Here is a 26,500-nt window from a genome sequence, read left to right on the forward strand (position 1 = left end):
ATTATTCTGTTCATTTCTGTTCATGTTTTACATGACCTGGGATACATTATTCTGTTCATTTCTGTTCATGTTTTACATGACCTGGGATACATTATTCTGTTCATTTCTGTTCATGTTTTACATGAACTGGGATACATTATTCTGTTTCATTTCTGTTCATGTTTTATATGAACTAGGATACATTATTCTGTTCATTTCTGTTCATGTTTTACATGAACTGGGATACATTATTCTGTTTCATTTCTGTTCATGTTTTACATGAACTAGGATACATTATTCTGTTCATTTCTGTTCATGTTTTACATGACCTGGGATACATTATTCTGTTCATTTCTGTTCATGTTTTACATGACCTGGGATACATTATTCTGTTCATTTCTGTTCATGCTTTACATGAACTGGGATATATTATTCTGTTCATTTATGTTCATGTTTTACATGAACTGGGATACATTATTCTGTTCATTTCTGTTCATGTTTTACATGAACTAGGATACATTATTCTGTTCATTTCTGTTCATGTTTTACATGACCTGGGATACATTATTCTGTTCATTTCTGTTCATGTTTTACATGACCTGGGATACATTATTCTGTTTCATTTCTGTTCATGTTTTATATGAACTAGGATACATTATTCTGTTCATTTCTGTTCATGTTTTACATGACCTGGGATACATTATTCTGTTCATTTCTGTTCATGTTTTACATGACCTGGGATACATTATTCTGTTCATTTCTGTTCGTGTTTTACATGACCTGGGATACATTATTCTGTTCATTTCTGTTCATGTTTTACATGAACTGGGATACATTATTCTGTTTCATTTCTGTTCATGTTTTATATGAACTAGGATACATTATTCTGTTCATTTCTGTTCATGTTTTACATGACCTGGGATACATTATTCTGTTCATTTCTGTTCATGTTTTACATGACCTGGGATACATTATTCTGTTCATTTCTGTTCATGTTTTACATGAACTGGGATACATTATTCTGTTTCATTTCTGTTCATGTTTTATATGAACTAGGATACATTTTTCTGTTCATGTTTTACATGAACTGGGATACATTATTCTGTTTCATTTCTGTTCATGTTTTATATGAACTAGGATACATTATTCTGTTCATTTCTGTTCATGTTTTACATGACCTGGGATACATTATTCTGTTCATTTCTGTTCATGTTTTACATGACCTGGGATACATTATTCTGTTCATTTCTGTTCATGTTTTACATGACCTGGGATACATTATTCTGTTCATTTCTGTTCATGTTTTACATGACCTGGGATACATTATTCTGTTCATGTCTGTTCATGTTTTACATGAACTAGGATACATTATTCTGTTCATTTCTGTTCATGTTTTACATGACCTGGGATACATTATTCTGTTCATTTCTGTTCATGTTTTACATGACCTGGGATACATTATTCTGTTCATTTCTGTTCATGTTTTACATGAACTAGGATACAATGTCAAGGCCTGACCAGTGTGTTGGATGTATGCAAAGCTGAAACTGTTGACAGGTGCTGACTTAATCCGGCTGAACAGGGACCACTTGGTAAAGACAGTAAAGACTTGACAGGTGCTGACTGTTGACAGGTGCTGACTGTTGACAGGTGGTGGTTGTTGACAGGTGCTGGCTGACTGTTGACGGGTGGTTGTTGTTGACAGGTGCTGAATGACTGTTGACAGGTGGTTGTTGTTGACAGGTGCTGAATGACTGTTGACAGGTGGTGGCTGTTGACAGGTGGTTGTTGTTGACAGGTGCTGGCTGACTGTTGACAGGTGGTTGTTGTTGACAGGTGCTGAATGACTGTTGACAGGTGGTGGTTGTTGACTGTTGACAGGTGCTGACTGTTGACAGGTGCTGGCTGACTGTTGACAGGTGGTTGTTGTCGACAGTGCTGAATGACCGTTGACAAGTGCTGAAGGTTACAGGTGCTGAATGACTGTTGACAGGTGGTGGCTGACTGTTGACAGGTGCTGACTGTTGACAGGTGCTGACTGACTGTTGACAGGTGCTGACTTACTCAGGCTTAACCGGGACGACTTGGTACAGATCTGTGGACTGGCAGACGGCATCCGGTTAGACAATGCCCTGCAGGCTCGGTGAGTTGAGCCATGCATGTACCTGTGGCGTGGTGTAATGCGTCCGCCTAGGAAGTGAGAGATTCTGAGCACACGTGGTCAAATCCCATACATGGCAGTTTTTTGGGGTTTTTTTTAATGTATTTTCATCCCCTCCAGTAGACCTAGATTTGTGGTGGGGATGCTAGCCATTAGATGAGGTCCCGTGTGGCTCAGTGTATGAAGAACCCACGACAGCTAAAGTGTTTTCCTGGCAGATTATGTAGAAAAATGAAGTTTAACAGGAAAACAGTTAACTTGCATTCAGAAGAAAAGAACAGAAAAATGGTGGTGCTGCACTCTGGTGACACACTCCCCCTGCACCATTTGTTTTTACGCTGCCATGTAGGCTGCCATATTCCATTTTCAGAGGTGTGCATGCCGGGTATGTTCTTGTTTCCAATGATGATAAAAATTTCCACCCTTTACCCAGCAGGTGTGCTAAAACTGGGGATGGAACTCAGGACACTTGGGCCAGAATCCAGTGCCCCATTCATAGTATGTGACAGTATTTCAGGATCACTGTTGATCAGACTGTAGTACTAGTCCTTTCAAACCATCAGTGAAGTATTTCAGGATCACTGTTGATCAGACTGTAGTACTATTCCTTTCAAACCATCAGTGAAGTATTTCAGGTACACTGTTGATCAGACTGTAGTACTAGTCCTTTCAAACCATCAGTGAAGTATTTCAGGATCTCTATTGATCAGACTGTAGTACTATTCCTTTCAAACCATCAGTGAAGTATTTCAGGATCTCTATTGATCAGACTGTAGTACTAGTCCTTTCAAACCATCAGTGAAGTATTTCAGGATCACTGTTGATCAGACTGTAGTACTAGTCCTTTCAAACCATCAGTGAAGTATTTCAGGATCTCTATTGATCAGACTGTAGTACTAGTCCTTTCAAACCATCAGTGAAGTATTTCAGGATCACTGTTGATCAGACTGTTGTACTATTCCTTTCAAACCATCAGTGAAGTATTTCAGGATCTCTATTGATCAGACTGTAGTACTAGTCCTTTCAAACCATCAGTGAAGTATTTCAGGATCTCTATTGATCAGACTGTAGTACTATTCCTTTCAAACCATCAGTGAAGTATTTCATGATCACTGTTGATCAGACTGTAGTACTATTCCTTTCAAACCATCAGTGAAGTATTTCAGGATCACTGTTGATCACACTGTAGTACTATTCCTTTCAAACCATCAGTGAAGTATTTCAGGATCACTGTTGATCACACTGTAGTACTATTCCTTTCAAACCATCAGTGAAGTATTTCAGGAACACTGTTGATCAGAATCTGTCCATGCACAAACATATAAGCGATGTTTGTCACGCTTGCTTCCTCCAACTGAAAGGTATGGCATCCATTGGCCATTTTCTTCAGCAGTCATGTTGTGACTTTCATCACGTTCGGTCGTGATTTCTGTAGCTGTGTTTTCTGCAGACTTCCAGTAGAACTTTACTGGTGACATGATTTCTGTAGCTGTGTTTTCTGCAGACTTCCAGTAGACCTTTACTGGTGACATGATTTCTGTAGCTGTTTTCTGCAGACTTCCAGTAGACCTTTACTGGTGACATGATTTCTGTAGCTGTTTTCTGCAGACTTCCAGTAGACCTTTACTGGTGACATGATTTCTGTAGCTGTGTTTTCTGCAGACTTCCAGTAGACCTTTACTGGTGACATGATTTCTGTAGCTGTGTTTTCTGCAGACTTCCAGTAGACCTTTACTGGTGACATGATTTCTGTAGCTGTGTTTTCTGCAGACTTCCAGTAGACCTTTACTGGTGACATGATTTCTGTAGCTGTGTTTTCTGCAGACTTCCAGCAGACCTTTACCAGTGACATGATTTCTGTAGCTGTGTTTTCTGCAGACTTCCAGTAGACCTTTACTGGTGACAGTCAGTTGAAAACAGCACTGTGCAGCTCAGTGTGAGAAAAGTGAAGCATGATTGTGTTGTTCCACTTGTGAAAGAGCTGCTGTAGTCACCACTTGTTCTCTGCTGAACACACCGCTGTTCTCTGTGGTGATTTGATCATTTGTTTTCTGCACTGTTAATTTGAGCTGTTCTCAGCTGAACACACCGCTGTTCTCTGCTGAACACACCGCTGTTCTCAGCTGAACACACAGCTGTTCTCTGCTGAACACACCGCTGTTCTCTTTGGTGATTTGATCATTTGTTTTCTGCACTGTTAATTTGAGCTGTTTTCAGCTGAACACACCGCTGTTCTCTTTGGTGATTTGATCATTTGTTTTCTGCACTGTTAATTTGAGCTGTTTTCTGCTCTTGGGGACATGTGTTTGGCTGAGTCTGTTTAGATATTTTAGGGAGTGGCTGTGTGTGAGGGTGATTGACAACGCACTGAGTCTAATCAACTTAGAAAAATGCGCTATACAAATGCCATAGATGATTGTTAGTATAGATGTGTCGATGTGTATGAAATGATTGACGCTGGTTGTGACGTCACTGCTCCCTTGCAGGTGTGTGCGAGCCCGGCTCACCATCTTTATATGTCAAGAACCGGAGTCAGGTAGACTCTCCACTCAGCATGCTTATGCACACCTACATTTACACACACTCAGACATGCATACAGACACACACACACACATTCACCTGTATGCACACACACGGTCACAAACAGAAACACCACATGTACATGTGTGTGTTTTGGGGTTGCAAAAATGAAGTGACTTTTATTCCTTTTATTGTAATAATGTGTAGAAATAATGTTTTACTGTTTGTTGTGTAAAATTATGATAAATAGTAACAACTGTGAAATATGCACTGTTCCGTTGATTTTTTTTTTTTTTTTTTAAGTGGTAATGTTTGTTACAATTTCATTTCAGAGGAACACACAGACAATCACAATATGAACACTGACTTCATGGTCATGAGGTGACCATGGTTGTCAAAATACATGTTGAGGGAATTGAAACCAAGAAGCACAGACTGAAGAGTACAAAAGTGGTTCAGTCCATGGAGTCTGGAAATACAGCGTCAGTGATGTCTGAATTTGATTCCTGGTCCGGCCTTTGTCTCCAGTCTGGCTGGGAAATCCAACTGATCATGTAGTCTTTTGGCTGAGACAACAAACCAAGGCCCTGTGTACAGCACACACTCAAAAAGAACCTGTATGCCCATAAAGTGTTGTCTTCTAGCAAATTTCTGAAGAAGAAATTCACTCTGTTAGGAACACAGATATACATGCATGCAGTGAAGGCCTAAGTGCATTGGGTTATGCTTCTAGTCAGACATTTGCCTTGCAGATGTGATGTGGTATATATGGATTTGTGTGAAAACAATGACGCCTCTTTGTGAAAGTGTGTGCAGTGTACCATGTGTTGTGTATGCAATGTACCACGTGTTGTGTGTGCAGTGTACCATGTGTTGTGTGTGCAATGTACCACGTGTTGTACCTGTTGTGTGTGCAGTATACCATGTGTTGTGTGTGCAGTGTACCACGTGTTGTGTGTGCAGTGTACCATGTGTTGTACCTGTTGTGTGTGCAGTGTACCATGTGTTGTGTGTGCAGTGTACCATGCGCTGTACCTGTTGTGTGTGCAGTGTACCACGTGTTGTACCTATTGTGTGTACAGTGTACCATGCGCTGTACCTGTTGTGTGTGCAGTGTACCACGTGTTGTACCTATTGTGTGTACAGTGTACCATGTGTTGTGTGTGCAGTGTACCATGTGTTGTGTGTGCAGTGTACCATGTGTTGTGTGTGCAGTGTACCATGCGCTGTACCTGTTGTGTGTGCAGTGTACCATGTGTTGTGTGTGCAGTGTACCATGCACTGTACCTGTTGTGTGTGCAGTGTACCACGTGTTGTACCTGTTGTGTGTGCAGTGTACCATGTGTTGTGTGTGCAGTGTACCATGTGTTGTACCTGTTGTGTGTGCAGTGTACCATGCGCTGTACCTGTTGTGTGTGCAGTGTACCATGTGTTGTGTGTGCAGTGTACCATGCGCTGTACCTGTTGTGTGTGCAGTGTACCATGTGTTGTGTGTGCAGTGTACCATGTGTTGTACCTGTTGTGTGTGCAGTGTACCATGTGTTGTACCTGTTGTGTGTGCAGTGTACCATGCGCTGTGTGTGCAGTGTACCATGTGTTGTGTGTGCAGTGTACCATGCGCTGTACCTGCAGAGGGTGTGTGTGGGAGAGCTGCAGTGTAAGCTGGCCGCCCTGTTCGGGATCCAGGCCTGTCACATCGGAGACATGTTCCTTCAGGGGCCCTCAGGCATCCACATTATGGTGTCCGATGAGGTCAGTGCACCCGCCGCAAGTAATGTTGAATAATGTACTTATACTGCGCTGAATCTTGTGTGGAGACAAATCAAAACACTTTCGCCCAAAACTTTCACATGCATGCTTGTGATGCACAGATGACACATGGACGGAGGGCTGGGGGAACTATGGACATAACTGTGTACCACAGATGACACATGGACAGAGGGCTGGGGGAACTATGGACATAACTGTGTAGCACAGATGACACATGGACGGAGGGCTGGGGGGACTATGGACATAACTGTGTAGCACAGATGACATGAACAGAGGGCTGGGGGGACTATGGACATAACTGTGTAGCACAGATGACATGGACGGAGGGCTGGGGGGACTATGGACATAACTGTGTAGCACAGATGACATGGACGGAGGGCTGGGGGGACTATGGACATAACTGTGTAGCACAGATGACACGTGGACAGAGGGCTGGGGGGACTATGGACATAACTGTGTAGCACAGATGACACATGGGCAGAGGGCTGGGGGGACTATGGACATAACTGTGTAGCACAGATGACACATGGGCAGAGGGCTGGGGGGACTATGGACATAACTGTGTAGCACAGATGACACATGGGCAGAGGGCTGGGGGGACTATGGACATAACTGTGTAGCACAGATGACATGGACGGAGGGCTGGGGGGACTATGGACATAACTGTGTACCACAGATGACACATGGACAGAGGCCTGGGGGGACTATGGACATAACTGTGTAGCACAGATGACACATGGATGGAGGGCTGGGGGGACTATGGACATAACTGTGTAGCACAGATGACACGTGGACAGAGGGCTGGGGGGACTATGGACATACAGAGGGGAGGGAGGAGCTGTTAACGAAAGAGGTTTTAAGGTCTTGACTTGAAAGAGCTGAGTGCAGAGATTTGATGGAGGTTTTAAGGTCTTGACTTGAAAGAGCTGAGTGCAGAGATTTGATGGAGGTTTTAAGGTCTTGACTTGAAAGAGCTGAGTGCAGAGATTTGATGGAGGTTTTAAGGTCTGACTTGAAAGAGCTGAGTGCAGAGATTTGATGGAGGTTTTAAGGTCTTGACTTGAAAGAGCTGAGTGCAGAGATTTGATGGAGGTTTTAAGGTCTGACTTGAAAGAGCTGAGTGCAGAGATTTGATGAAGGTTTTAAGGTCTTGACTTGAAAGAGCTGAGTGCAGAGATTTGATGAAGGTTTTAAGGTCTTGACTTGAAAGAGCTGAGTGCAGAGATTTGATGAAGGTTTTAAGGTCTGACTTGAAAGAGCTGAGTGCAGAGATTTGATGAAGGTTTTAAGGTCTGATTTGAAAGAGCTGAGTGCAGAGATTTGATGAAGTTTTTAAGGTCTTGACTTGAAAGAGCTGAGTGCAGAGATTTGATGAAGGTTTTAAGATTTGATGAAGGTTTTAAGGTCTGATTTGAAAGAGCTGAGTGCAGAGATTTATGACTATCTTGTTTCATATCTTGAACTAAGAATTGTGTGAATTTTGATTGGCTGGATATGTCAGACACAAGAAACATGTCCAGTTCTTTAGCTGCTGCTGTAGAGTTCTCTGGGTGATTTTCTCCCTGGGGTGTAACTGGTTTGTATGTCACAGGTGTTGCTGATGGGGTCACAGGTGTTGCTGATGGGGTCACAGGTGTTGCTGATAGGGTGTAACTGGTTTGTATGTCACAGGTGTTGCTGATAGGGTGTAACTGGTTTGTATGTCACAGATGTTGCTGATGGGGTGTAACTGGTTTGTATGTCACAGGTGTTGCTGATGGGGTGTAACTGGTTTGTTACAGGTGTTACGTAACACTCAGGACCAGTCCAGGTTCTATGTGGAAGGAGTGAGGGGTGAGTCCGTGTGTCGGCACAGAGTATTGATGAGGATCAGGATGTGACAGAGTATTGATGAGGATCAGGATGTGACAGAGAGTATTGATGAGGATCAGGATGTGACACAGAGTATTGACGAGGATCAGGATGTGACAGAGTATTGATGAGGATCAGGATGTGACAGAGAGTATTGATGAGGATCAGGATGTGACAGAGTATTGATGAGGATCAGGATGTGACAGAGAGTATTGATGAGGATTAGGATGTGACAGAGTATTGACGAGGATTAGGATGTGACAGAGAGTATTGATGAGGATCAGGATGTGACAGAGAGTATTGATGAGGATTAGAGAGAGTATTGATGAGGATCTGGATGTGAAGGATGTGACAGAGAGTATTGAAGAGGATTAGGATGTGACAGAGAGTATTGAAGAGGATCAGGATGTGACAGAGTATTGATGAGGATCAGGATGGGAAAGTCATGTGTTGGCACTGAATATTGATGTAATTTATGATGTGACAGAATATTTATGAGGATAATAATGAGGAAGGCGGTGGCACAGAATATTGATGACGATTATGATTCAACAGAATATTGAAGATTATGATGCAACAGAATATTGATGAGGATTATAGTGCAACAGTTGAGCTGATAGCACACTCAGCTTTTGGTAGGAGCTGGCCGCTGGTGGGAAAAAAACAACAAACAACACCTTTGCTGGGAATGGAACCCACATCCTTCCAGCCATCAGTCTGTGACACTAATTGTAGTGATGTCAGGATGTGTGGGGGGTTTTCTCATCTTCTTGTACTGTTGTATGCTATTATGCACTATTGTATATGTATTGTTTTATGCGAAGTGCATAGAGCCCACTGTGTACTATCATTATTATTATTGTTATTGATATCGTTATCATTACTGCTGTCATTCCAGAAGAGACGATGGACAAGTACAGGATTCTGTTCAAAACGGTGCTGTGACAAGAAGCCAAGTGTTCACCTGGCACCTGACATCTCTAGTCCTCTCCTCACCACCTCTCTGCTTGTCTTTGTTCCACTGGAAAGCAGCGACCTTCACCTTGTGTTGTTCATCTGGAAGGCAGCGACCTTCACCTTGTGTTGTTCCACTGGAAAGCAGCGACCTTCACCTTGTGTTGTTCATCTGGAAGGCAGTGACCTTCACTTTGTATTGTTCATCTGGAGGGCAGCGACCTTCACCTTGTGTTTGTTCCACTGGAAGGCAGCGACCTTCACCTTGTGTTGTTCATCTGGAAGGCAGCGACCTTCACCATGCATTGTTCATCTGGAGGGCAGCGACCTTCACCTTGTTTTTGTTCCACTGGAAGGCAGCGACCTTCACCTTGTGTTTGTTCCACTGGAAGGCACAACCTTCACCTTCGCTGATCTCCTGAAAGAGGGCATCAGTACTGGCTGTCCTCTGTCTCGTCTTTCTGTCAGTGTGTCTGTGTCCAAAGTGCTGCGGCTGGGGGTTGCACTTTTCATTTCAGTATGCAGTGGAGTGTTGCAAGCTTCACCGTGTCCACTGAATTTGTCTGTTAAACAGATCAGGTGACATTTGTTTGTGTGGATTTGTCTGTTAAACAGACCAGCTGGTGTTCTTTTCTATGGGTTTGTCTGTTAAACAGACCAGCTGGTGTTCTTTTCTATGGGTTTGTCTGTTAAACAGACCAGCTGGCATTTGTTTGTGTGGATTTGTCTGTTAAACAGACCAGCTGGCATTTGTTTGTGTGGATTTGTCTGTTAAACAGACCAGCTGGCATTTGTTTGTGTGGATTTGTCTGTTAAACAGACCAGCTGACATTCGTTTGTACAGACTTGTTGGAAAGTGCAGGCTAGGAAAGAGTGAATAGAAAAATTATTGTGAAGTAATGTGAATGTTGACCTGTGTTGATGTAAAGTGTGTGGGGGGCAGTCGGTGGGGGGTGGGGAGACGGGGTGGTGGGGGGAAAGAGGGGTTTCAGGGTGGGATTGAAATAGTCTGATTCTGAAGAGTTGTTCAGACTGTGTAGTCTGATTCTGAAGAGTTGTTCAGACTGTGTAGTCTGATTCTGAAGAGTTGTTCAGACTGTGTTATCTCCTGTGTGGCTTCACCGCTCACAGGATTGTGAGGAAAACCATGTTTTACCTGTGGAATGATTGGGGGTGTTGTTTTACCTGTGGAATGATTGGGGGTGTTGTTTGTGTTGTTTTACCTGTGGAATGATTGGGGGTGTTGTTTGTGTTGTTTTACCTGTGGAATTAGGGGTGTTGTTTTACCTGTGGAATTAGGGGTGTTGTTTTACCTGTGGAATGATTGGGCGTGTTGTTTTACCTGTGGAATGATTGGGGGTGTTGTTTTACCTGTGGAATGATTGGGCGTGTTGTTTTACCTGTGGAATGATTGGGGATGTTGTTTTACCTGTGGAATGATTGGGAATGTTGTTTTACCTGTGGAATGATTAGGGGTGTTGTTATTTACCTGTGGAATGATTGGGGGTGTTGTTTTACCTGTGGAATGATCGGGGATGTTTTTTTACCTGTGGAATGATTGGGGGTGTTGTTATTTACCTGTGGAATGATCGGGGGTGTTGTTTTACCTGCGGAATGATTGGGGGTGTTGTTTTACCTGTGGAATGATTGGGGGTGTTGTTATTTACCTGCGGAATGATTGGGGGTGTTGTTTTACCTGTGGAATGATTTGGGGTGTTGTTTTACCTGTGGAATGATTGGGGGTGTTGTTATTTACCTGTTGAATGATCGGGGTTGTTGTTTTACCTGCGGAATGATTGGGGATGTTGTTTTACCTGTGGAATGATTGGGGGTGTTGTTTTACCTGTGGAATGATTGGGGATGGTGCACTGCAGTGTTGGTCTGTGGTTTTGTTATCTCTGAGAGCATCAGTCTCAGAACACTGGACATGACATCAGCATTTGTTTGTCTCCCATCTTTGATCACAGTTGTCTCCCATCTTCAGTCTTGGTTGTCTCATCTTTAATCTTGGTTGTCTCCCATCTTTAATCTTGGTTGTCTCCCATCTTTAATCTTAGTTGTCTCCCATTTTTAATCTTGGTTGTCTCCCATCTTTAATCTTAGTTGTCTCCCATTTTTAATCTTGGTTGTCTCCCATCTTTAATCTTAGTTGTCTCCCATTTTTAATCTTGGTTGTCTCCCATCTTTAATCTTAGTTGTCTCCCATTTTTAATCTTGGTTGTCTCCCATCTTTAATGTTGGTTGTCTCCCATCTTTAATGTTGATTGTCTCCCATCTTATTCTGAAGTGCAGTTTGTGGATGGGTCAAGGGCATCACTACATGGGGGAATGAACTTATTGCTGGGAAGGTGAAGAGTGTTGCTCATGATATTGGTATTTCAGCTCTTGACATTACAGTACAAATGCTTAATTTCATTTCCAGTGCTTTAAATCGTGACTGTAAATTCATACAAAGCCGTCAGTTGTTATTGAAGTTAACAGCAGGAATGATGAATGGGGGAGTTGCAGGGAGGAATGGAGGTTCGGGGTGGGGTGGAGGGGGAGTGACTTTGTAAACCATGATATGACTGAGTGCATTATGTGTTATGGGACTTGTCAGGGGAGGTGACCTAACTATACTATGTCGAGTCAAGAAGGAACTGTTTTCAGATGTGTAGTCAGATATATATGTATATATATATACTTGTTGATAAGCAGACCTGTTTTCCCACATTGGCAGCTTTGTTGTGGCTGGGTTAATGCTTTGTTCACATTGAACAGATTGCACTGTGTGTGTTCACATTGAATAGACTGCACTGTGTGTGTTCATATTGAAACAACTGTGCTGATCATCACAGTGCTTTAGGATGTCCCTGTATAAACAGAAAAGGCTTTGAGGAAAGGCAAGACACTGAAGACCTTCCATACCTGGGTATTTACCTGGGATCATTGATCACGGTTTCCTGGCAAGACACTGAAGACCTTCCATACCTGGGTATTTACCTGGGGTCATTGATCAGTTTCCTGGCAAGACACTGAAGACCTTCCATACCTGGGTATTTACCTGTGGTCATTGATCAGTTTCCTGGCAAGACACTGAAGACCTTCCATACCTGGGTATTTACCTGGGGTCGTTGATCACTGTTTCCTGGCAAGACACTGAAGACCTTCCATACCTGGGTATTTACCTGGGGTCATTGATCACTGTTTCCTGGCAAGACACTGAAGACCTTCCATACCTGGGTATTTACCTGGGGTCATTGATCACTGTTTCCTGGCAAGACACTGAAGACCTTCCATACCTGGGTATTTACCTGGGGTCATTGATCACGGTTTCCTGGCAAGACACTGAAGACCTTCCATACCTGGGTATTTACCTGGGTTCATTGATCACTGTTTCCAGGCAAGACACTGAAGACCTTCCATACCTGGGTATTTACCTGGGATCATTGATCACTGTTTCCTGGCAAGTCACTGAAGACCTTCCGTACCTGGGTATTTACCTGGGGTCATTGATCACTGTTTCCTGGCAAGTCAGTGAAGACATTCCATACCTGGGTATTTACCTGAAAAACGAACGAATCGAGGGTGCCGAGTCGAATCGAGTACACAGAATGTAAGAATGCAATAAACACAAGTCGCATGCAACAAAATAAGGCCAAAAGGATACGCTTAATAGCCGAAAAAAGCGTAAGACGAGACAGAGCGTAAACCTGACAAGATGGCGTGGAGAGCCTTGGTATATGACACCAAACATGGAGTATAATACAAACTCCTCCTATTTACCTGGGGTCATTGATCACTGTTTCCTGGCAAGACACTGAAGACCTTCCATACCTGGGTATTTACCTGGGGTCATTGATCACGGTTTCCTGGCAAGACACTGAAGACCTTCATTACCTGGGTATTTACCTGGGATCATTGATCACTGTTTCCTGGCAAGTCAGTAAAGACCTTCCATACCTGGGTATTTACCTGGGATCATTGATCACTGTTTCCTGGCAAGACACTGAAGACCTTGTTTTCCTTTCAAAGCAGGTTGGACAAAACTGTTGCTGCCATGTTACACATGGGACCTTGGTTTCTCATCTCAGTTAAATGACTAGTGTCCAGACCACAACTCAAGGTCTAGTGGAGGGGAGAAATAGTAATACTGGCCAGTTTGAGATTCGAACCTGTATGCTGAGATTCTCTCACCTCCAAATCAGACATGTTTTGAATTTGTATTTGCATTTTTATCACAACAGATTTCTCTGTGAAATTCGGGCTGCTCTCCCCAGGGAGAGTGCATCGCTACACAACAGCGCCACCCTTTTTAAAAAAATGTTTTCTGCATGCAGTTTTATTTGTTTTTCCTATCAAAGTGGATTTTTCTACAGAATTTTGCCGGGAAAACCCTTTTGTTGCCATGGGTTCTTTTAATGTGTGCATGCTACACACGGGACCTTGGTTTATTGTCTCATCCGAATGACTAGCGTCCAGACCACCACTCACGGTCTAGTGGAGGGGGAGAAAATATCGGCGGCTGAGCCATGATTCGAACCAGCGCGCCAAGATTCTCTTGCATCATAGGCAGACGCGTTACCTTGAGGCCGTCACTCCGCATGTTACCACCAGGCCACATTTCACTGGCTCAGTTCTGCTCAACTTGTCACTGAGCTCAGTTCTGCTCAACTTGTCACTGAGCTCAGTTCTGTGGCCCTGTTGTCAGGACAGTGTCAACTCGACAAGACACTGAAATGGGAGGTTGTCTTGTACTTCTGCTTTGGTTTGATATATTTACCATGTCAGACTGATGCATTTAGTTTGATATATTTACCATGTCAGACTGATGCATTTGGTTTGATAATTATATTTGCCATGTCAAACTGATGCATTTAGTTTGATATATTTGCCATGTCAGACTGATGCATTTAGTTTGATATATTTACCATGTCTAACTGATGCATTTAGTTTGATATATTTACCATGTGAAAGTGATGCATTTGGTTTGATAATTATATTTACCATGTGAAAGTGATGCATTTAGTTTGATATATTGACCATGTCAAACTGATGCATTTGGTTTGATATATTTACCATGTCAAACTGATGCATTTGGTTTGATAATTATATTTACCATGTGAAAGTGATGCATTTAGTTATATATATTGACCATGTCAAACTGATGCATTTGGTTTGATATATTTACCATGTCAAACTGATGCATTTGACATGGTAAGTATGTGATAGCAAAAAGAAGATTCACTCTCCAGAAAGGTTTTGTGCATCACTGTGAGAAAGCCCTATTGTTTGAGCTCGATTTGGGTTTCACTTCATTGTCATTTCAGTCCTGTCAGGATCAACACTGCCATTTTGGTGGTTTAGGACAATGCTATCGCTGATATAGTATGATGAAATTGCTATGTTGTTTTTCAGGGTGATCCACTCTTCTGTCAGCTTGAACAGACTTGCCCTGATAATTAACTGACCTGTTGCTCTGATAATAAACTGACCTGTTGCCTTCAAAATTGGTTTACCTGTTGCCATAATAATTTATTGACCTCTTGCCTTGATAATTAGTTTACCTGTTGCCTTGATAATTGACCTGATGCCCTGATAATTAGCTTAGCTTTTGCCCTTATATCTAACTGGCCTGTTACTCTGATAATTAGTTTACCTGTTGCCCTGATAATAAACTGACCTGTTGCCCTGATAATAAACTGACCTGTTGCTCTGATGATTAAGTGACATGTTGCTCTGATAACGACATGTTGCCATGATAATTAAATGATCTGTTGCTCTGATAATATATGACCTGTTGCCATGATGATTAAATGACCTGTTGCCATGATAATTAAGTGACCTGTTGCCATGATTATTAAGTGATCTGTTGCTCTGATTATTAAGTGATCTGTTGCTCTGATTATTAAGTGATCTGTTGCTCTGATTATTAAGTGACCTGTTGCTCTGATTATTAAGTGACCTGTTGCTCTGATAATGAAGTGAACTGTTGCTCAGTTTCACCAAGTGATTGATGGGCCTTCAAGAGGACAATGTGGATTTGATTGCGTGAAAAGTGCAATTGAAGAACATTTCCAGAAAATAAAGCAGTATTTTGAAAAGTAAAGGTTTGATTCTGTGTTTAATTTGATTTGTGAAAACACTTCCTTGGATGAGTTCCAGTTGTGTTGACTGGATCAGTGTGCTGGTATTTTGGTTTCTCTGTGTGACTGGGGGGTGCTTGTGTGTGTGTGTGTGTGTGTGTGTGTGTGTTACTTATGTAAAAAACAAAAAGGCCTGGTTTGATTTTTTTGTATATCACACACACACACACACACACACACACACACAGATTCACACATACACTCATTGTTTTGCATACACACACCAGATCTAAGTAGTGAACCTGAAACAACAACATGTTACACCGACAACAACAACATATCACACCACCAACATATTACTCCACATTACAACAACATATTACACCAACAACAACAACATATCACACCACATTACACCAACAACATATTACACCCAAAACAGCAACATATTACACTATCACCAATAACAAATTACAACAACAACATATAACATCACATTACACCACCAACAACATATTACACCACCAACAACATATTTCACCACCAACAACAACAACAAATTACACAACGTTACACCAACAACAACATAATATTACACCACCAACAACAACATATTAACCACATTACACCCCTTACAACAACATATTACACCACGACAGAAAGCAGTGATGTACAGCCAGCACAAGGCAGGACACAGCAGCTGGTGACACGTCCCATTGCAGCTCTTCTGATCAACACGTGTAAGGTGAAGGTCAGACACGTCCCATTGTAGCTCTTCTGATCAACACGTGTAAGGTGAAGGTCAGACACGTCCCATTGCAGCTCTTTTGATCAACACGTGTAAGGTGAAGGTCAGACACGTCCCACTGCAGCTCTTTTGATCAACACGTGTAAGGTGAAGGTCAGACACGTCCCACTGCAGCTCTTTTGATCAACACGTGTAAGGTGAAGGTCAGACACGTCCCACTGCAGCTCTTTTGATCAACACGTGTAAGGTGAAGGTCAGACACATCCCATTGCAGCTCTTTTGATCAACATGTGTAAGGTGAAGGTCAGAATGTGTGCCACCACTTTGAACAACAGTGCACCACAGGTTTATCTAAACATCACTAGGAAACTAAAATGTAATAAAACAGTAAACAAAACAAGTTATTATAGTAAAATAAGAATTTAAAAACAGACTGAAAAGATATGTAGAAGGTGAATGATAAGGGTAAGAATGACAATGGGCGACACTCAGCAAACTTGTGCATACCCACACACATGCATACCCCCCACCCCCCACCCCCACACACACACACACACACAGAAGGGCTGTTCCTGGCAAAACTCTGTAGAAAAATCCACTTCAATAGGAAAAAGAAATAAAACTGCACGTGGAGGGGTAGGGGGGTGGCGCTGTCATGTAGTGACGCACTCTCCCCGGGGAGAACAGCCCGAATTTCACACATAGAAATCTGTTGTGACAAATCTTCTTCTTCCATTAAGCGACCACGATCAACCCTCTGATTCTTATGTCGCTATCATGAAAGGGGGGCCTACCAGTCAGCAAAAAGAAAAAAAAAGTATTTGTATTGCCAGTCTTGCTGCCGCCAAGACACACCATTCAGTCTTTCTGGGTCTCCTCTCACAAGATCCCTCCACATACATTGCCAGTCTTGCTGCCACCAAGACACATCATTCAGTCAAAACTCAGTGAAGTCCCCTCTCACAGGATCCACTCATTTTTATCTTTCTTTCTTTTTTATCTAATGAATTATGAGAGGTTTGCTCTGCCATTACATCTCCCCTGAGCCCCCCAGAGCTAACCCCCAGAGCTAAGCCCCAGAGCGACCCAGCTGAGCCAGGCCCAGCTTTTTGGACTGTTTCAGTTCTAATTTACCATCCCCACCCTTTCCCCCCCACCCTCCCCTCCCTCCATCTGCTTATGGATCAGTATCGTGTCTGCTGGAGGCCCCTTGCAAACACATCCAGCACAGTGTCTGTCAGGTGGTGGTTTGTTCTGGTCCTGAATGTGTCCACAGTCTCAGCATCAACAATGAACTGTGGGAGCTGGTCCCATTCCCGAATGGTGTGAGGCAGGAAGGAAAAGTGCCTGTATTTGTTGGCGCCCTGGGTTGAGATACGTTGGAACTGCTGGTTGTGGCCTCTGTGACTACGCTCAGGAAAGGGTTTCAGCTTAGTTTTGTCAACTCGAGCCAGGTCATGGTGTATTTTGTACAGCATGGCGAGTCGTGCTGCCTGTCTTCGTTGCTGCAGAGATGACCATCCCAGCCTTTCCAGCATCTGTCACACTGGCTGTTCTGTGGTATCGATTTGTGACAAACCTGGCTGCTCTTCTTTGGATGGCTTCCATCTGAATTATGCTACTCTCAAGATAGGGGTCCCAGACTGAGCTAGCATACTCCAGAAGTGGTCGCACAAATACCAGGTAGGCTTTCTCTCTGAGCCTAGAAGAGGCTATCTTAAGATTTCGACGGAGAAATCCTAGGGTACATCCTGCTTTTGCCACCTTTTGCCACTATGTTGTTCACGTGTTTGTCCAATTCCATGTTTGCCTGGAGGGTGACTCCCACTGAGGTACTTTGCTGTTTGTACCGGCAGTCGCTAGGGTGTGGCCATGGTGTTTGTAATCACTTAGAATGGGGTTTTCGTTTCTTGGAGTGTGGTGCATTTGTCAGGATGGAAGACCTTGTCCCATTTTTTTCTCCATATCTCGAGGTTTTGCAGGTCTTGCTGAAGCTGTTACATGTCGACAGCTGCTGTTATAGAGAAATACAATACAACACTACACACGTGCACAAAAATACACACACACACACACACACACACACACGAATGACTGAACCGACTATTTTCCGAAGTTGTTAGCATCTGGCAGCCACTGTTTCACCCTCGATACAAAGGTGCCAGTAATATTGGCTCCACAGCTGTCTGGGAAAGGGCGTTCCATTCCCGAATTGTTCTTGGGAGGAATCCTGCCTGTCTGTATTGTGTCCTACAGAAGATGTGGGACAGCTTTTCATCGTTGTCGCAGCGGTGGGGGGTGAGTTCATGTCTCAAGGAGGGCATGTTGACGTTGTCGGGCTGCAGTTTGTACAGCATGGTCAGTCTTGCCGTCGCTGTTGGCAAGTGGGCTGTTTGAGCAGGTCAGTAATGTCTGAGACAGGCTGTTAACGCGAACTCTACCTATGTCCATCTTTTTTCAGGAGATGCTGCAGCGTCCAGTCCGAACGCATTCACGCCTCCGCTAAACTGATAATGAAACGAAGCTTAAGCCAGTCGCACGATCGAATTATTCTAAAACTGTAAGTTCGTATTTCGATCAAATTTATTCTCTGGGTCTGTTTGGGAACGACCACCGACTTCCGGTTGAAAAATCGCCTTACAGCTTTCTGATGGTCAACTGCTCACAGTGTTTGGAGCGTGGGTGTTTTGTTTTGATGGCGAGTTGATGGGTTCATTTTTGCGCCTCATTTTTTTTCCATTCGACTTTTATTATTCCATCTGGAAAGTTGTTAAAACACCGAGTGACTGTTGCGGGAACTTGTAAAGCAAACGAACATTCACAACTTGCGTGCAGTTGCAGACGCGTATTTGTTCAGTGTAAACATTGTTCAGTTGGCCAGTGCAACATCACTGATAAGATTTTCCATGGGAACGCCCCGTCCATCATGGCAACGGCTGGTAACTCTGGTCAATTCTTTCGAAACATCGCCATTCCTACATCTATGTTCTTTACTTCTTGTTTCTACAGTCATTATCAAATGATCATTATGAGTAATCCATACCCCCTTAACAAAGCAAAATGGACTGAAATAAAGAAAGTAAAAAAGGCATACAATAATATTATATTTGTCAAAAAATTCAGTGCATGCACATTAACAAATTGATGCATTCTGACAGTTAGGAACATCATTCAAGTATTTTGTTTTTATTGCAAGTGCAGCTCATCGACTGGCTATTGAGATGCTCAGGGGAATAAGATGTGGGACGATGTAAAACACTTGTTGTTTTGACAAGATTGATGCATGCACTCTGTAAACATATGTTCTCGAACACTTTTTTAAAATGAACATGCGCTGTCCCAAGTCCATTGCAATGATGGCCAGATTAGCCCATGCAGTGTATCCTAGTATACATGATACATTGATATTATATTTCTCTGCACAAAAGTGATTGCAAGTATGCAAATTATAAGCACATACAGTGATACACTCATACCTGTTGACACAATAACACTAAAACGCGCACGCACGCACACACACACACACACACACACACACACACACACACACACACATGCACACACTACATTGTAAAGGGAAATGTAGATATACTATGTGTAATTTGATTTTGCTTGGAAAATAGGGACCTTTTAAACTTGGACACTGCATCCCCACCACTCGCCCCCCCTTCATTAATATGCACAAAATCAAATCATAACTGTAACTAAGTTTGACATTTTACTGACATCCATTTATCTGGTGATGATCCAGTGATCTTGTAAATGGTCATTTCCCTGGTTCAGTTTGTATGGGTGAAAGATACAAATATTATATTTGGATATGTGATGTGTATAGTGTGTTGCAGTGATTGTGTGTCATGTATGGTGTGTTGGAGTGATCTGTGTGGTGTGCATGGTGTGTTGAAGTGATTTGTGTGTCTTGTATGGTGTGTTGAAGTGATAGGATGTCTGTCGTGTATGGTGTACTGAAGTGATCTGTGTGATGTGTATGGTGTGTTGAAGTGATCTGTGTGATGTGTATGGTGTGTTGAAGTGATTTGTGTGTCGTGTATGGTGTGTTAAATGATCTGTGTGATGTGTATGGTGTACTGAAGTGATCTATGTGATGTGTATGGTGTGTTGAAGTGATCTGTGTGATGTGTATGGTGTGTTGAAGTGATTCGTGTGTCATCTATGGTGTATTAAAGTGATCAATCTGTGTGATATGTATGGTGTGTTAAGCGATCTGTGTGATGTGTATGTTGTGTTGAAGTGATCTGTGTGTCATGTATGGTGTGTTGAAGTGATCTGTGTGATGTGTATGTGTTGAAGTGATCTGTGTGATGGTGTGTTGAAGTGATCTGTGTAATGTGTTTGGTGTGTTGAAATTATCTTTGTGATGTGTATGTTGTGTTGAAGTGATCTGCGTGTCATGTATGGTGTGTTGAAGTGATCTGCGTGTCTTGTATGGTGTGTTGAAGTGATCTGTGTGTCATGTATGGTGTGTTGAAGTGATCTGTTTGATGTGTATGGTGTGTTGAAGTGATCTGTGTGATGTTGTGTTGAAGTGATCTGTGTAATCTGTATGGTGTGCTGAAATTATCGATGTGATGTGTATGGTGTGTTGAACTTGAAGTGATTTTTGTGATGTATATGGTGTATCGAAGTAATCTGTGTGATGTGTATGGTGTGTTGAAGTGATCTGTGTGATGCGTATGGTGTGTTGAATTGATCTATGTGATGTGAATGGACTGGTGTGTTGAAGTGATCTGTGTGATGATGTGTTGAAGTCTTCTTCTTCTTCTTCTTTTCGGTCGCACTTGTCACAGAGTCAGGCTGGCCTGCGAGACAAATGTCGTCGTGGCTTCCAGGTCTTGTCTGCAGCCGTAGAGCTTGGTGCGTAGTGGGGTCGCCGGAGCTATGCCGGCGGGAGTTTTACTCCTGGCAGGTTCAACCAAGCCGGACAGGTCCGCGTGGGGTAGGGGCCAGACTAACTGGCAGTCAGTCCCCTGTGCTCACAGGGTAGGTCTTTAGGCCATGAGCTAAGGGCGGGGTAACCCCTACAGAAACCTAGAGGGCTGAAGACAGCGGTACTGGGCCAGCGCGCGCCTTCTAACAAACCACAGTGCCATGCAATTACGCACAAGAGACAGAGTTGGATAGATCATGTGTTGAAGTGATCTGTGTGATATGTATGGTGTGTTGAAGTGATCTGTGTGATATGTATGGTGTGTTGAAGTGATCTGTGTGTCATGTATGGTGTGTTGAAGTGATCTGTGTGATATGTATGGTGTGTTGAAGTGAGCTGTGTGATGTGTATGATATGTTGAAGTGAGCTGTATGATGTGTATGATGTGTTTCAGTGAGCTGTATGATGTGTATGATGTGTTTCAGTGAGCTGTGTGATGTGTATGATGTGTTGAAGTGATCTGTGTGATGTGTATGGTGTGTTGAAGTGATCTGTATGATGTAAATGATGTGTTTCAGTGACCCAGTGAGTTTCTGATGTCATGTGAGGAGCAGCGTCAGACAGACTGACTTTTTGCCTGGCAGTGATCTGTGCACAGTCTGCTATATGTCGCTCCTGGTAAGGCATGGCGCTGTTTACCAGTCAGTGAAATCATGAATAAAAAGTGTGTGTGTGGCAGAATTATCAGTAAAACTTGATTTAATTACACATACTTAACCGTGACCCAACTAGTGCAGACTCCGGCAGGGGTCTGACATTCCTGCCGGCCGGAGTCTGCACTAGTTGGGTCACGGTAAGTATGTTATTTAAACGTAATTTTAGATAGAAAATTTCCTTTTTATTCTTGAAGAAATGGTAAGAGAAACTGAGAAGGATATTTTGTGGGATTTGTGTGTGTGTGTGTGAGAAGAGAGAGAGAGAGAGAGAGAGAGAGAGCGAGCATACATGCACACTTGCTTCAACACATTGAGACAGGTGAGCTTGTGATATGATGTGTGTATGCTTGTGTATGAACGAACATTTGAAGGGTGTTGGAGAGGGTATGTATTGGAATGAATTATTAAATCGATGTTATCATTTAACAAGAAATAAATTTTGTGTATATTAATTTTATTCATGAACATTTTTATTGTACAGATAATGAGACGTATGAGAGATCTGTTTATTGATTCAATTTTCACAGACTTTGACTTAGCTAAGAACAGATGTTGAATTTGAAGAAGATTACTTGACGTTAGAATAAGAAATAAACTATGTTTGCAGAATAATTGCAGCAGAAATTTGAGCCTGTATGTGATGTATCCTTTGATTTTGCTTTGGATTTTTAGCATTTAAAGCAACATTTTCCACAGCACCTCTTCCCCTCTCCAGTATCTGTTCCTCCATCTCTTCCTGTCTCTCTCTCTCTCTCTCTCTCTCTCTCTCTCTCTCTCTCTCCTCCCTCCCTCTCTGTCTCTCTCCCTCTCTCTCTCTCTTGTTGAAATGTCAGATCAGTGTGATCTTTTCCACTTTTCAGTCTCAGGGGAGCTCATTTTCAGGTTTTGCCTGATTTTAGGTTTTATCTTTTGAAAAAAATTTTCTGGCTAAAAGAAAAGAAAAAAAAAGAGAAAGACAGAAAGAAAGAAAAAAGAAAGAAAGAAAGAAAAAAACCAAAAGAACTTATGATCCATTTTCATGAAAGAAAAATGAAATGTATGACATCCTTTGCATGAAAACATGTTCTAAACTAGGCTATCCTATGATGCATTGGACTGGCATCCCCAGCACGTCATCACAGGAATGTTAGTTCTGTCAGCTGAACATTGAATTATAACGCCATTCCCCAAGACACAGCACCACGTAGGACGTCATCACAGGAATGTTCTAGGTCTGTCAGCTGAACACTGAATTATAACGCCTTTCCCCAAGACACAGCACCATGTAGGACGTCATCACAGGAATGTTCTAGGTCTGTCAGCTGAACATTGAATTATAACGCCATTCCCCAAGACACAGCACCATGTAGGACGTCATCACAGGAATGTTCTAGGTCTGTCAGCTGAACACTGAATTATAACGCCATTCCCCAAGACACAGCACCACGTAGGACGTCATCACAGGAATGTTAGTTCTGTCAGCTGAACACTGAATTATAACGCCATTCCCCAAGACACAGCACCACGTAGGACGTCATCACAGGAATGTTAGTTCTGTCAGCTGAACACTGAATTATAACGCCTTTCCCCAAGACACAGCACCACGTAGGACGTCATCACAGGAATGTTAGTTCTGTCAGCTGAACACTGAATTATAACGCCTTTCCCCAAGACACAGCAGCACGTAGGACGTCATCACAGGAATGTTAGTTCTGTCAGCTGAACACTGAATTATAACGCCTTTCCCCAAGACACAGCACCACGTAGGACGTCATCACAGGAATGTTAGTTCTGTCAGCTGAACACTGAATTATAACGCCTTTCCCCAAGACACAGCACCACGTAGGACGTCATCACAGGAATGTTCTAGGTCTGTCAGCTGAACACTGAATTATAACGCCTTTCCCCAAGACACAGCACCACGTAGGACGTCATCACAGGAATGTTCTAGGTCTGTCAGCTGAACACTGAATTATAACGCCTTTCCCCAAGACACAGCACCACGTAGGACGTCATCACAGGAATGTTCTAGGTCTGTCAGCTGAACATTGAATTATAACGCCTTTCCCCAAGACACAGCACCACGTAGGACGTCATCACAGGAATGTTCTAGGTCTGTCAGCTGAACACTGAATTATAACGCCTTTCCCCAAGACACAGCACCATGTAGGACGCCATCACAGGAATGTTCTAGGTCTGTCAGCTGAACACTGAATTATAACGCCTTTCCCCAAGACACAGCACCACGTAGGACGTCATCACAGGAATGTTCTAGGTCTGTCAGCTGAACACTGAATTATAACGCCTTTCCCCAAGACACAGCACCATGTAGGACGTCATCACAGGAATGTTCTAGGTCTGTCAGCTGAACACTGAATTATAACGCCTTTCCCCAAGACACAGCACCATGTAGGACGTCATCACAGGAATGTTAGTTCTGTCAGCTGAACACTGAATTATAACGCCTTTCCCCAAGACACAGCACCACGTAGGACGTCATCACAGGAATGTTCTAGGTCTGTCAGCTGAACATTGAATTATAACGCCTTTCCCCAAGACACAGCACCACGTAGGACGCCATCACAGGAATGTTCTAGGTCTGTCAGCTGAACACTGAATTATAACGCCTTTCCCCAAGACACAGCACCATGTAGGACGTCATCACAGGAATGTTCTATGACGTCATCACAGGAATGTTCTAGGTCTGTCAGCTGAACATTGAATTATAACGCCTTTCCCCAAGACACAGCACCACGTAGGACGTCATCACAGGAATGTTCTAGGTCTGTCAGCTGAACACTGAATTATAACGCCTTTCCCCAAGACACAGCACCATGTAGGAGGTCATCACAGGAATGTTAGTTCTGTCAGCTGAACATTGAATTATGGATCTTGAAAAGTTAGCTCCCCTGTTGCTGTCTGTGATGTCACTTTACTTTCTTCTGGGCTTTTTATTTATTTTTTAAACTCAGTTTTAATTTCTATTTCAGTTTTGACACTACATATTTTGGGAATGGTAAAGGCTTTGGTTGAGTATTCTTTAGTTGCCATTTTGAGTTGAAATGTACAGCACTCAGATCACCTTTGAGTATTTGTTTTCTGGGCCATTATCATTTATGTTCCCATCTAGATTCGAAGTATCTTCTCCACATTTATGTTCCTATCTAAGTGTCTTATGCACATTTATGTTCCTACCTTCTCCACATTTCATAGTGACTATGTGATCTTTTGTTGTCACTTTTTATTTTTACCTCTTTTTATTATTTTTTTTTTATAGAAGTGACAGTATGGTTCCCTTGTTTTTTTGTGGATTTGTGTGATGATTATTGTCTTGATTGATATTGCTTCATTTTGTTTCATTGTGAGGGTTCCCAGTGTGTACTGATTTCATTGATGAAAAAAACATACTCTGTGATTTTATCAGGTGCATCGAAAGCAACAAAAAAAAAAGAAAAAAAAGAAAGTAACATGGAATTTTTGTTGATGTTGAGCAGCACTGGACTAGGACAGACATTCTTCTCAGGAAACCAGAAATTTAACACAAGTCCATTTTGGTGATCAGAATACAGTGCATTGAACTTTGAAGACCAGAACCACAAGAATGCACAACAGATATTTTGTATCGATTTTGAAATGTCCAGGAGGAAGAATATGTAGGGGGAGGCAGTCCTTCACCCTCTCCCTTCCCCCTCTCCCTTCCTCCTCCCATCCCTCTCCCTTCCTTCCCTCTCCCTTCCTCCTCCCATCCCTCTCCCTTCCCCCTCTCCCCTCCTCCTCCCATCCCTCTCCCTTCCCCCTCTCCCCTCCTCCTCCCATCCCTCTCCCTTCCCCCTCTCCCTTCCTCCTCCCATCCCTCTCCCTTCCCCCTCTCCCCTCCTCCTCCCATCCCTCTCCTTTCCCCCTCTCCCCTCCTCCTCCCATCCCTCTCCCTTCCCCCTCTCCCCTCCTCCTCCCATCCCTCTCCCTTCCTTCCCTCTCCCTTCCTCCTCCCATCCCTCTCCCTTCCCCCTCTCCCTTCCACCTCCCATCCCTCTCCCTTCCCCCTCTCCCTTCCCCCTCCCCCTCTCCCCTCCTCCTCCCATCCCTCTCCTTTCCCCCTCTCCCCTCCTCCTCCCATCCCTCTCCCTTCCCCCTCTCCCCTCCTCCCATCCCTCTCCCTTCCTTCCCTCTCCCTTCCTCCTCCCATCCCTCTCCCTTCCCCCTCTCCCTTCCTCCTCCCATCCCTCTCCCTTCCCCCTCTCCCCTCCTCCTCCCATCCCTCTCCCTTCCCCCTCTCCCTTCCTCCTCCCATCCCTCTCCCTCCCATCCCTCTCCCTTCCTCCTCCCATCCCTCTCCCTTCCTTCCCTCTCCCTTCCCCCTCCCATCCCTCTCCCTTCCTCCTCCCATCCCTCTCCCTTCCCCGTCCCATCCCACATTTTTGATGGGTGTTTCCAGTGGAACCAAGGAGCCTTGTATTTCATGCTGGCTTCTCTGTTGAGTGTGCTGCCTTTTGTTGTGTTTCATGCTGGTTTCTCTGTTGAGTGTGCTGCCTTTTGTTGTGTTTCATGCTGGTTTCTCTGTTGAGTGTGCTGCCTTTTGTTTGTTTCTCTGTTGAGTGTGCTGCCTTTTGTTGTATTTCATCCTGGTTTCTCTGTTGAGTGTGCTGCCTTTTGTTGTGTTTCATCCTGGTTTCTCTGTTGAGTGTGCTGCCTTTTGTTTGTTTCTCTGTTGAGTGTGCTGCCTTTTGTTTGTTTCTCTGTTGAGTGGGCTGCCTTTTGTTTGTTTCTCTGTTGAGTGGGCTGCCTTTTGTTTGTTTCTCTGTTGAGTGTGCTGCCTTTTGTTTGTTTCTCTGTTGAGTGTGCTGCCTTTTGTTTGTTTCTCTGTTGAG

General features: G+C 43.3%; 2 protein-coding genes across 11 annotated transcripts in view; both read left to right on the forward strand.

Moving 5' to 3' along the window:
* Positions 1-10,685, forward strand: part of LOC143290601 (transcription factor CP2-like) — a 66,852-nt gene extending 56,167 nt beyond the window's left edge. For 4 of the 5 annotated variants that reach the window (XM_076600191.1, XM_076600192.1, XM_076600193.1 and 1 more), the window contains 5 exons: positions 2,032-2,122; positions 4,627-4,676; positions 6,271-6,413; positions 8,213-8,264; positions 9,181-10,685. In XM_076600191.1, coding sequence (XP_076456306.1) covers positions 2,032-2,122; positions 4,627-4,676; positions 6,271-6,413; positions 8,213-8,264; positions 9,181-9,227 — 383 coding nt within the window. In that variant the 3' untranslated portion in view covers positions 9,228-10,685. Of the gene's footprint in view, positions 1-2,031; positions 2,123-4,626; positions 4,677-6,270; positions 6,414-8,212; positions 8,265-9,180 lie in introns of those variants that run through there. The other variant, XR_013056420.1, reaches the window with a different exon arrangement.
* Positions 10,686-18,653: 7,968 nt separating this feature from the next.
* Positions 18,654-26,500, forward strand: part of LOC143290602 (STE20-related kinase adapter protein alpha-like) — a 49,647-nt gene continuing 41,800 nt past the window's right edge. For 2 of the 6 annotated variants that reach the window (XM_076600199.1, XM_076600200.1), the window contains exons 1-3: positions 18,663-18,988; positions 21,516-21,615; positions 22,261-22,286. Coding sequence is in view for 4 of the 6 variants with exons in the window: in XM_076600196.1 (XP_076456311.1) it covers positions 21,604-21,615 (12 nt within the window). In the remaining 2 variants the exon portion in view is untranslated. Of the gene's footprint in view, positions 18,989-21,515; positions 21,616-22,260; positions 22,287-26,500 lie in introns of all 6 variants that reach the window. The other 4 variants (XM_076600195.1, XM_076600198.1, XM_076600196.1 and 1 more) reach the window with 3 other exon arrangements.

This window comes from Babylonia areolata, chromosome 15 (genome assembly GCF_041734735.1).
Source record: "Babylonia areolata isolate BAREFJ2019XMU chromosome 15, ASM4173473v1, whole genome shotgun sequence".
Classification (NCBI taxonomy): Eukaryota; Metazoa; Mollusca; class Gastropoda; order Neogastropoda; family Buccinidae; genus Babylonia; species Babylonia areolata.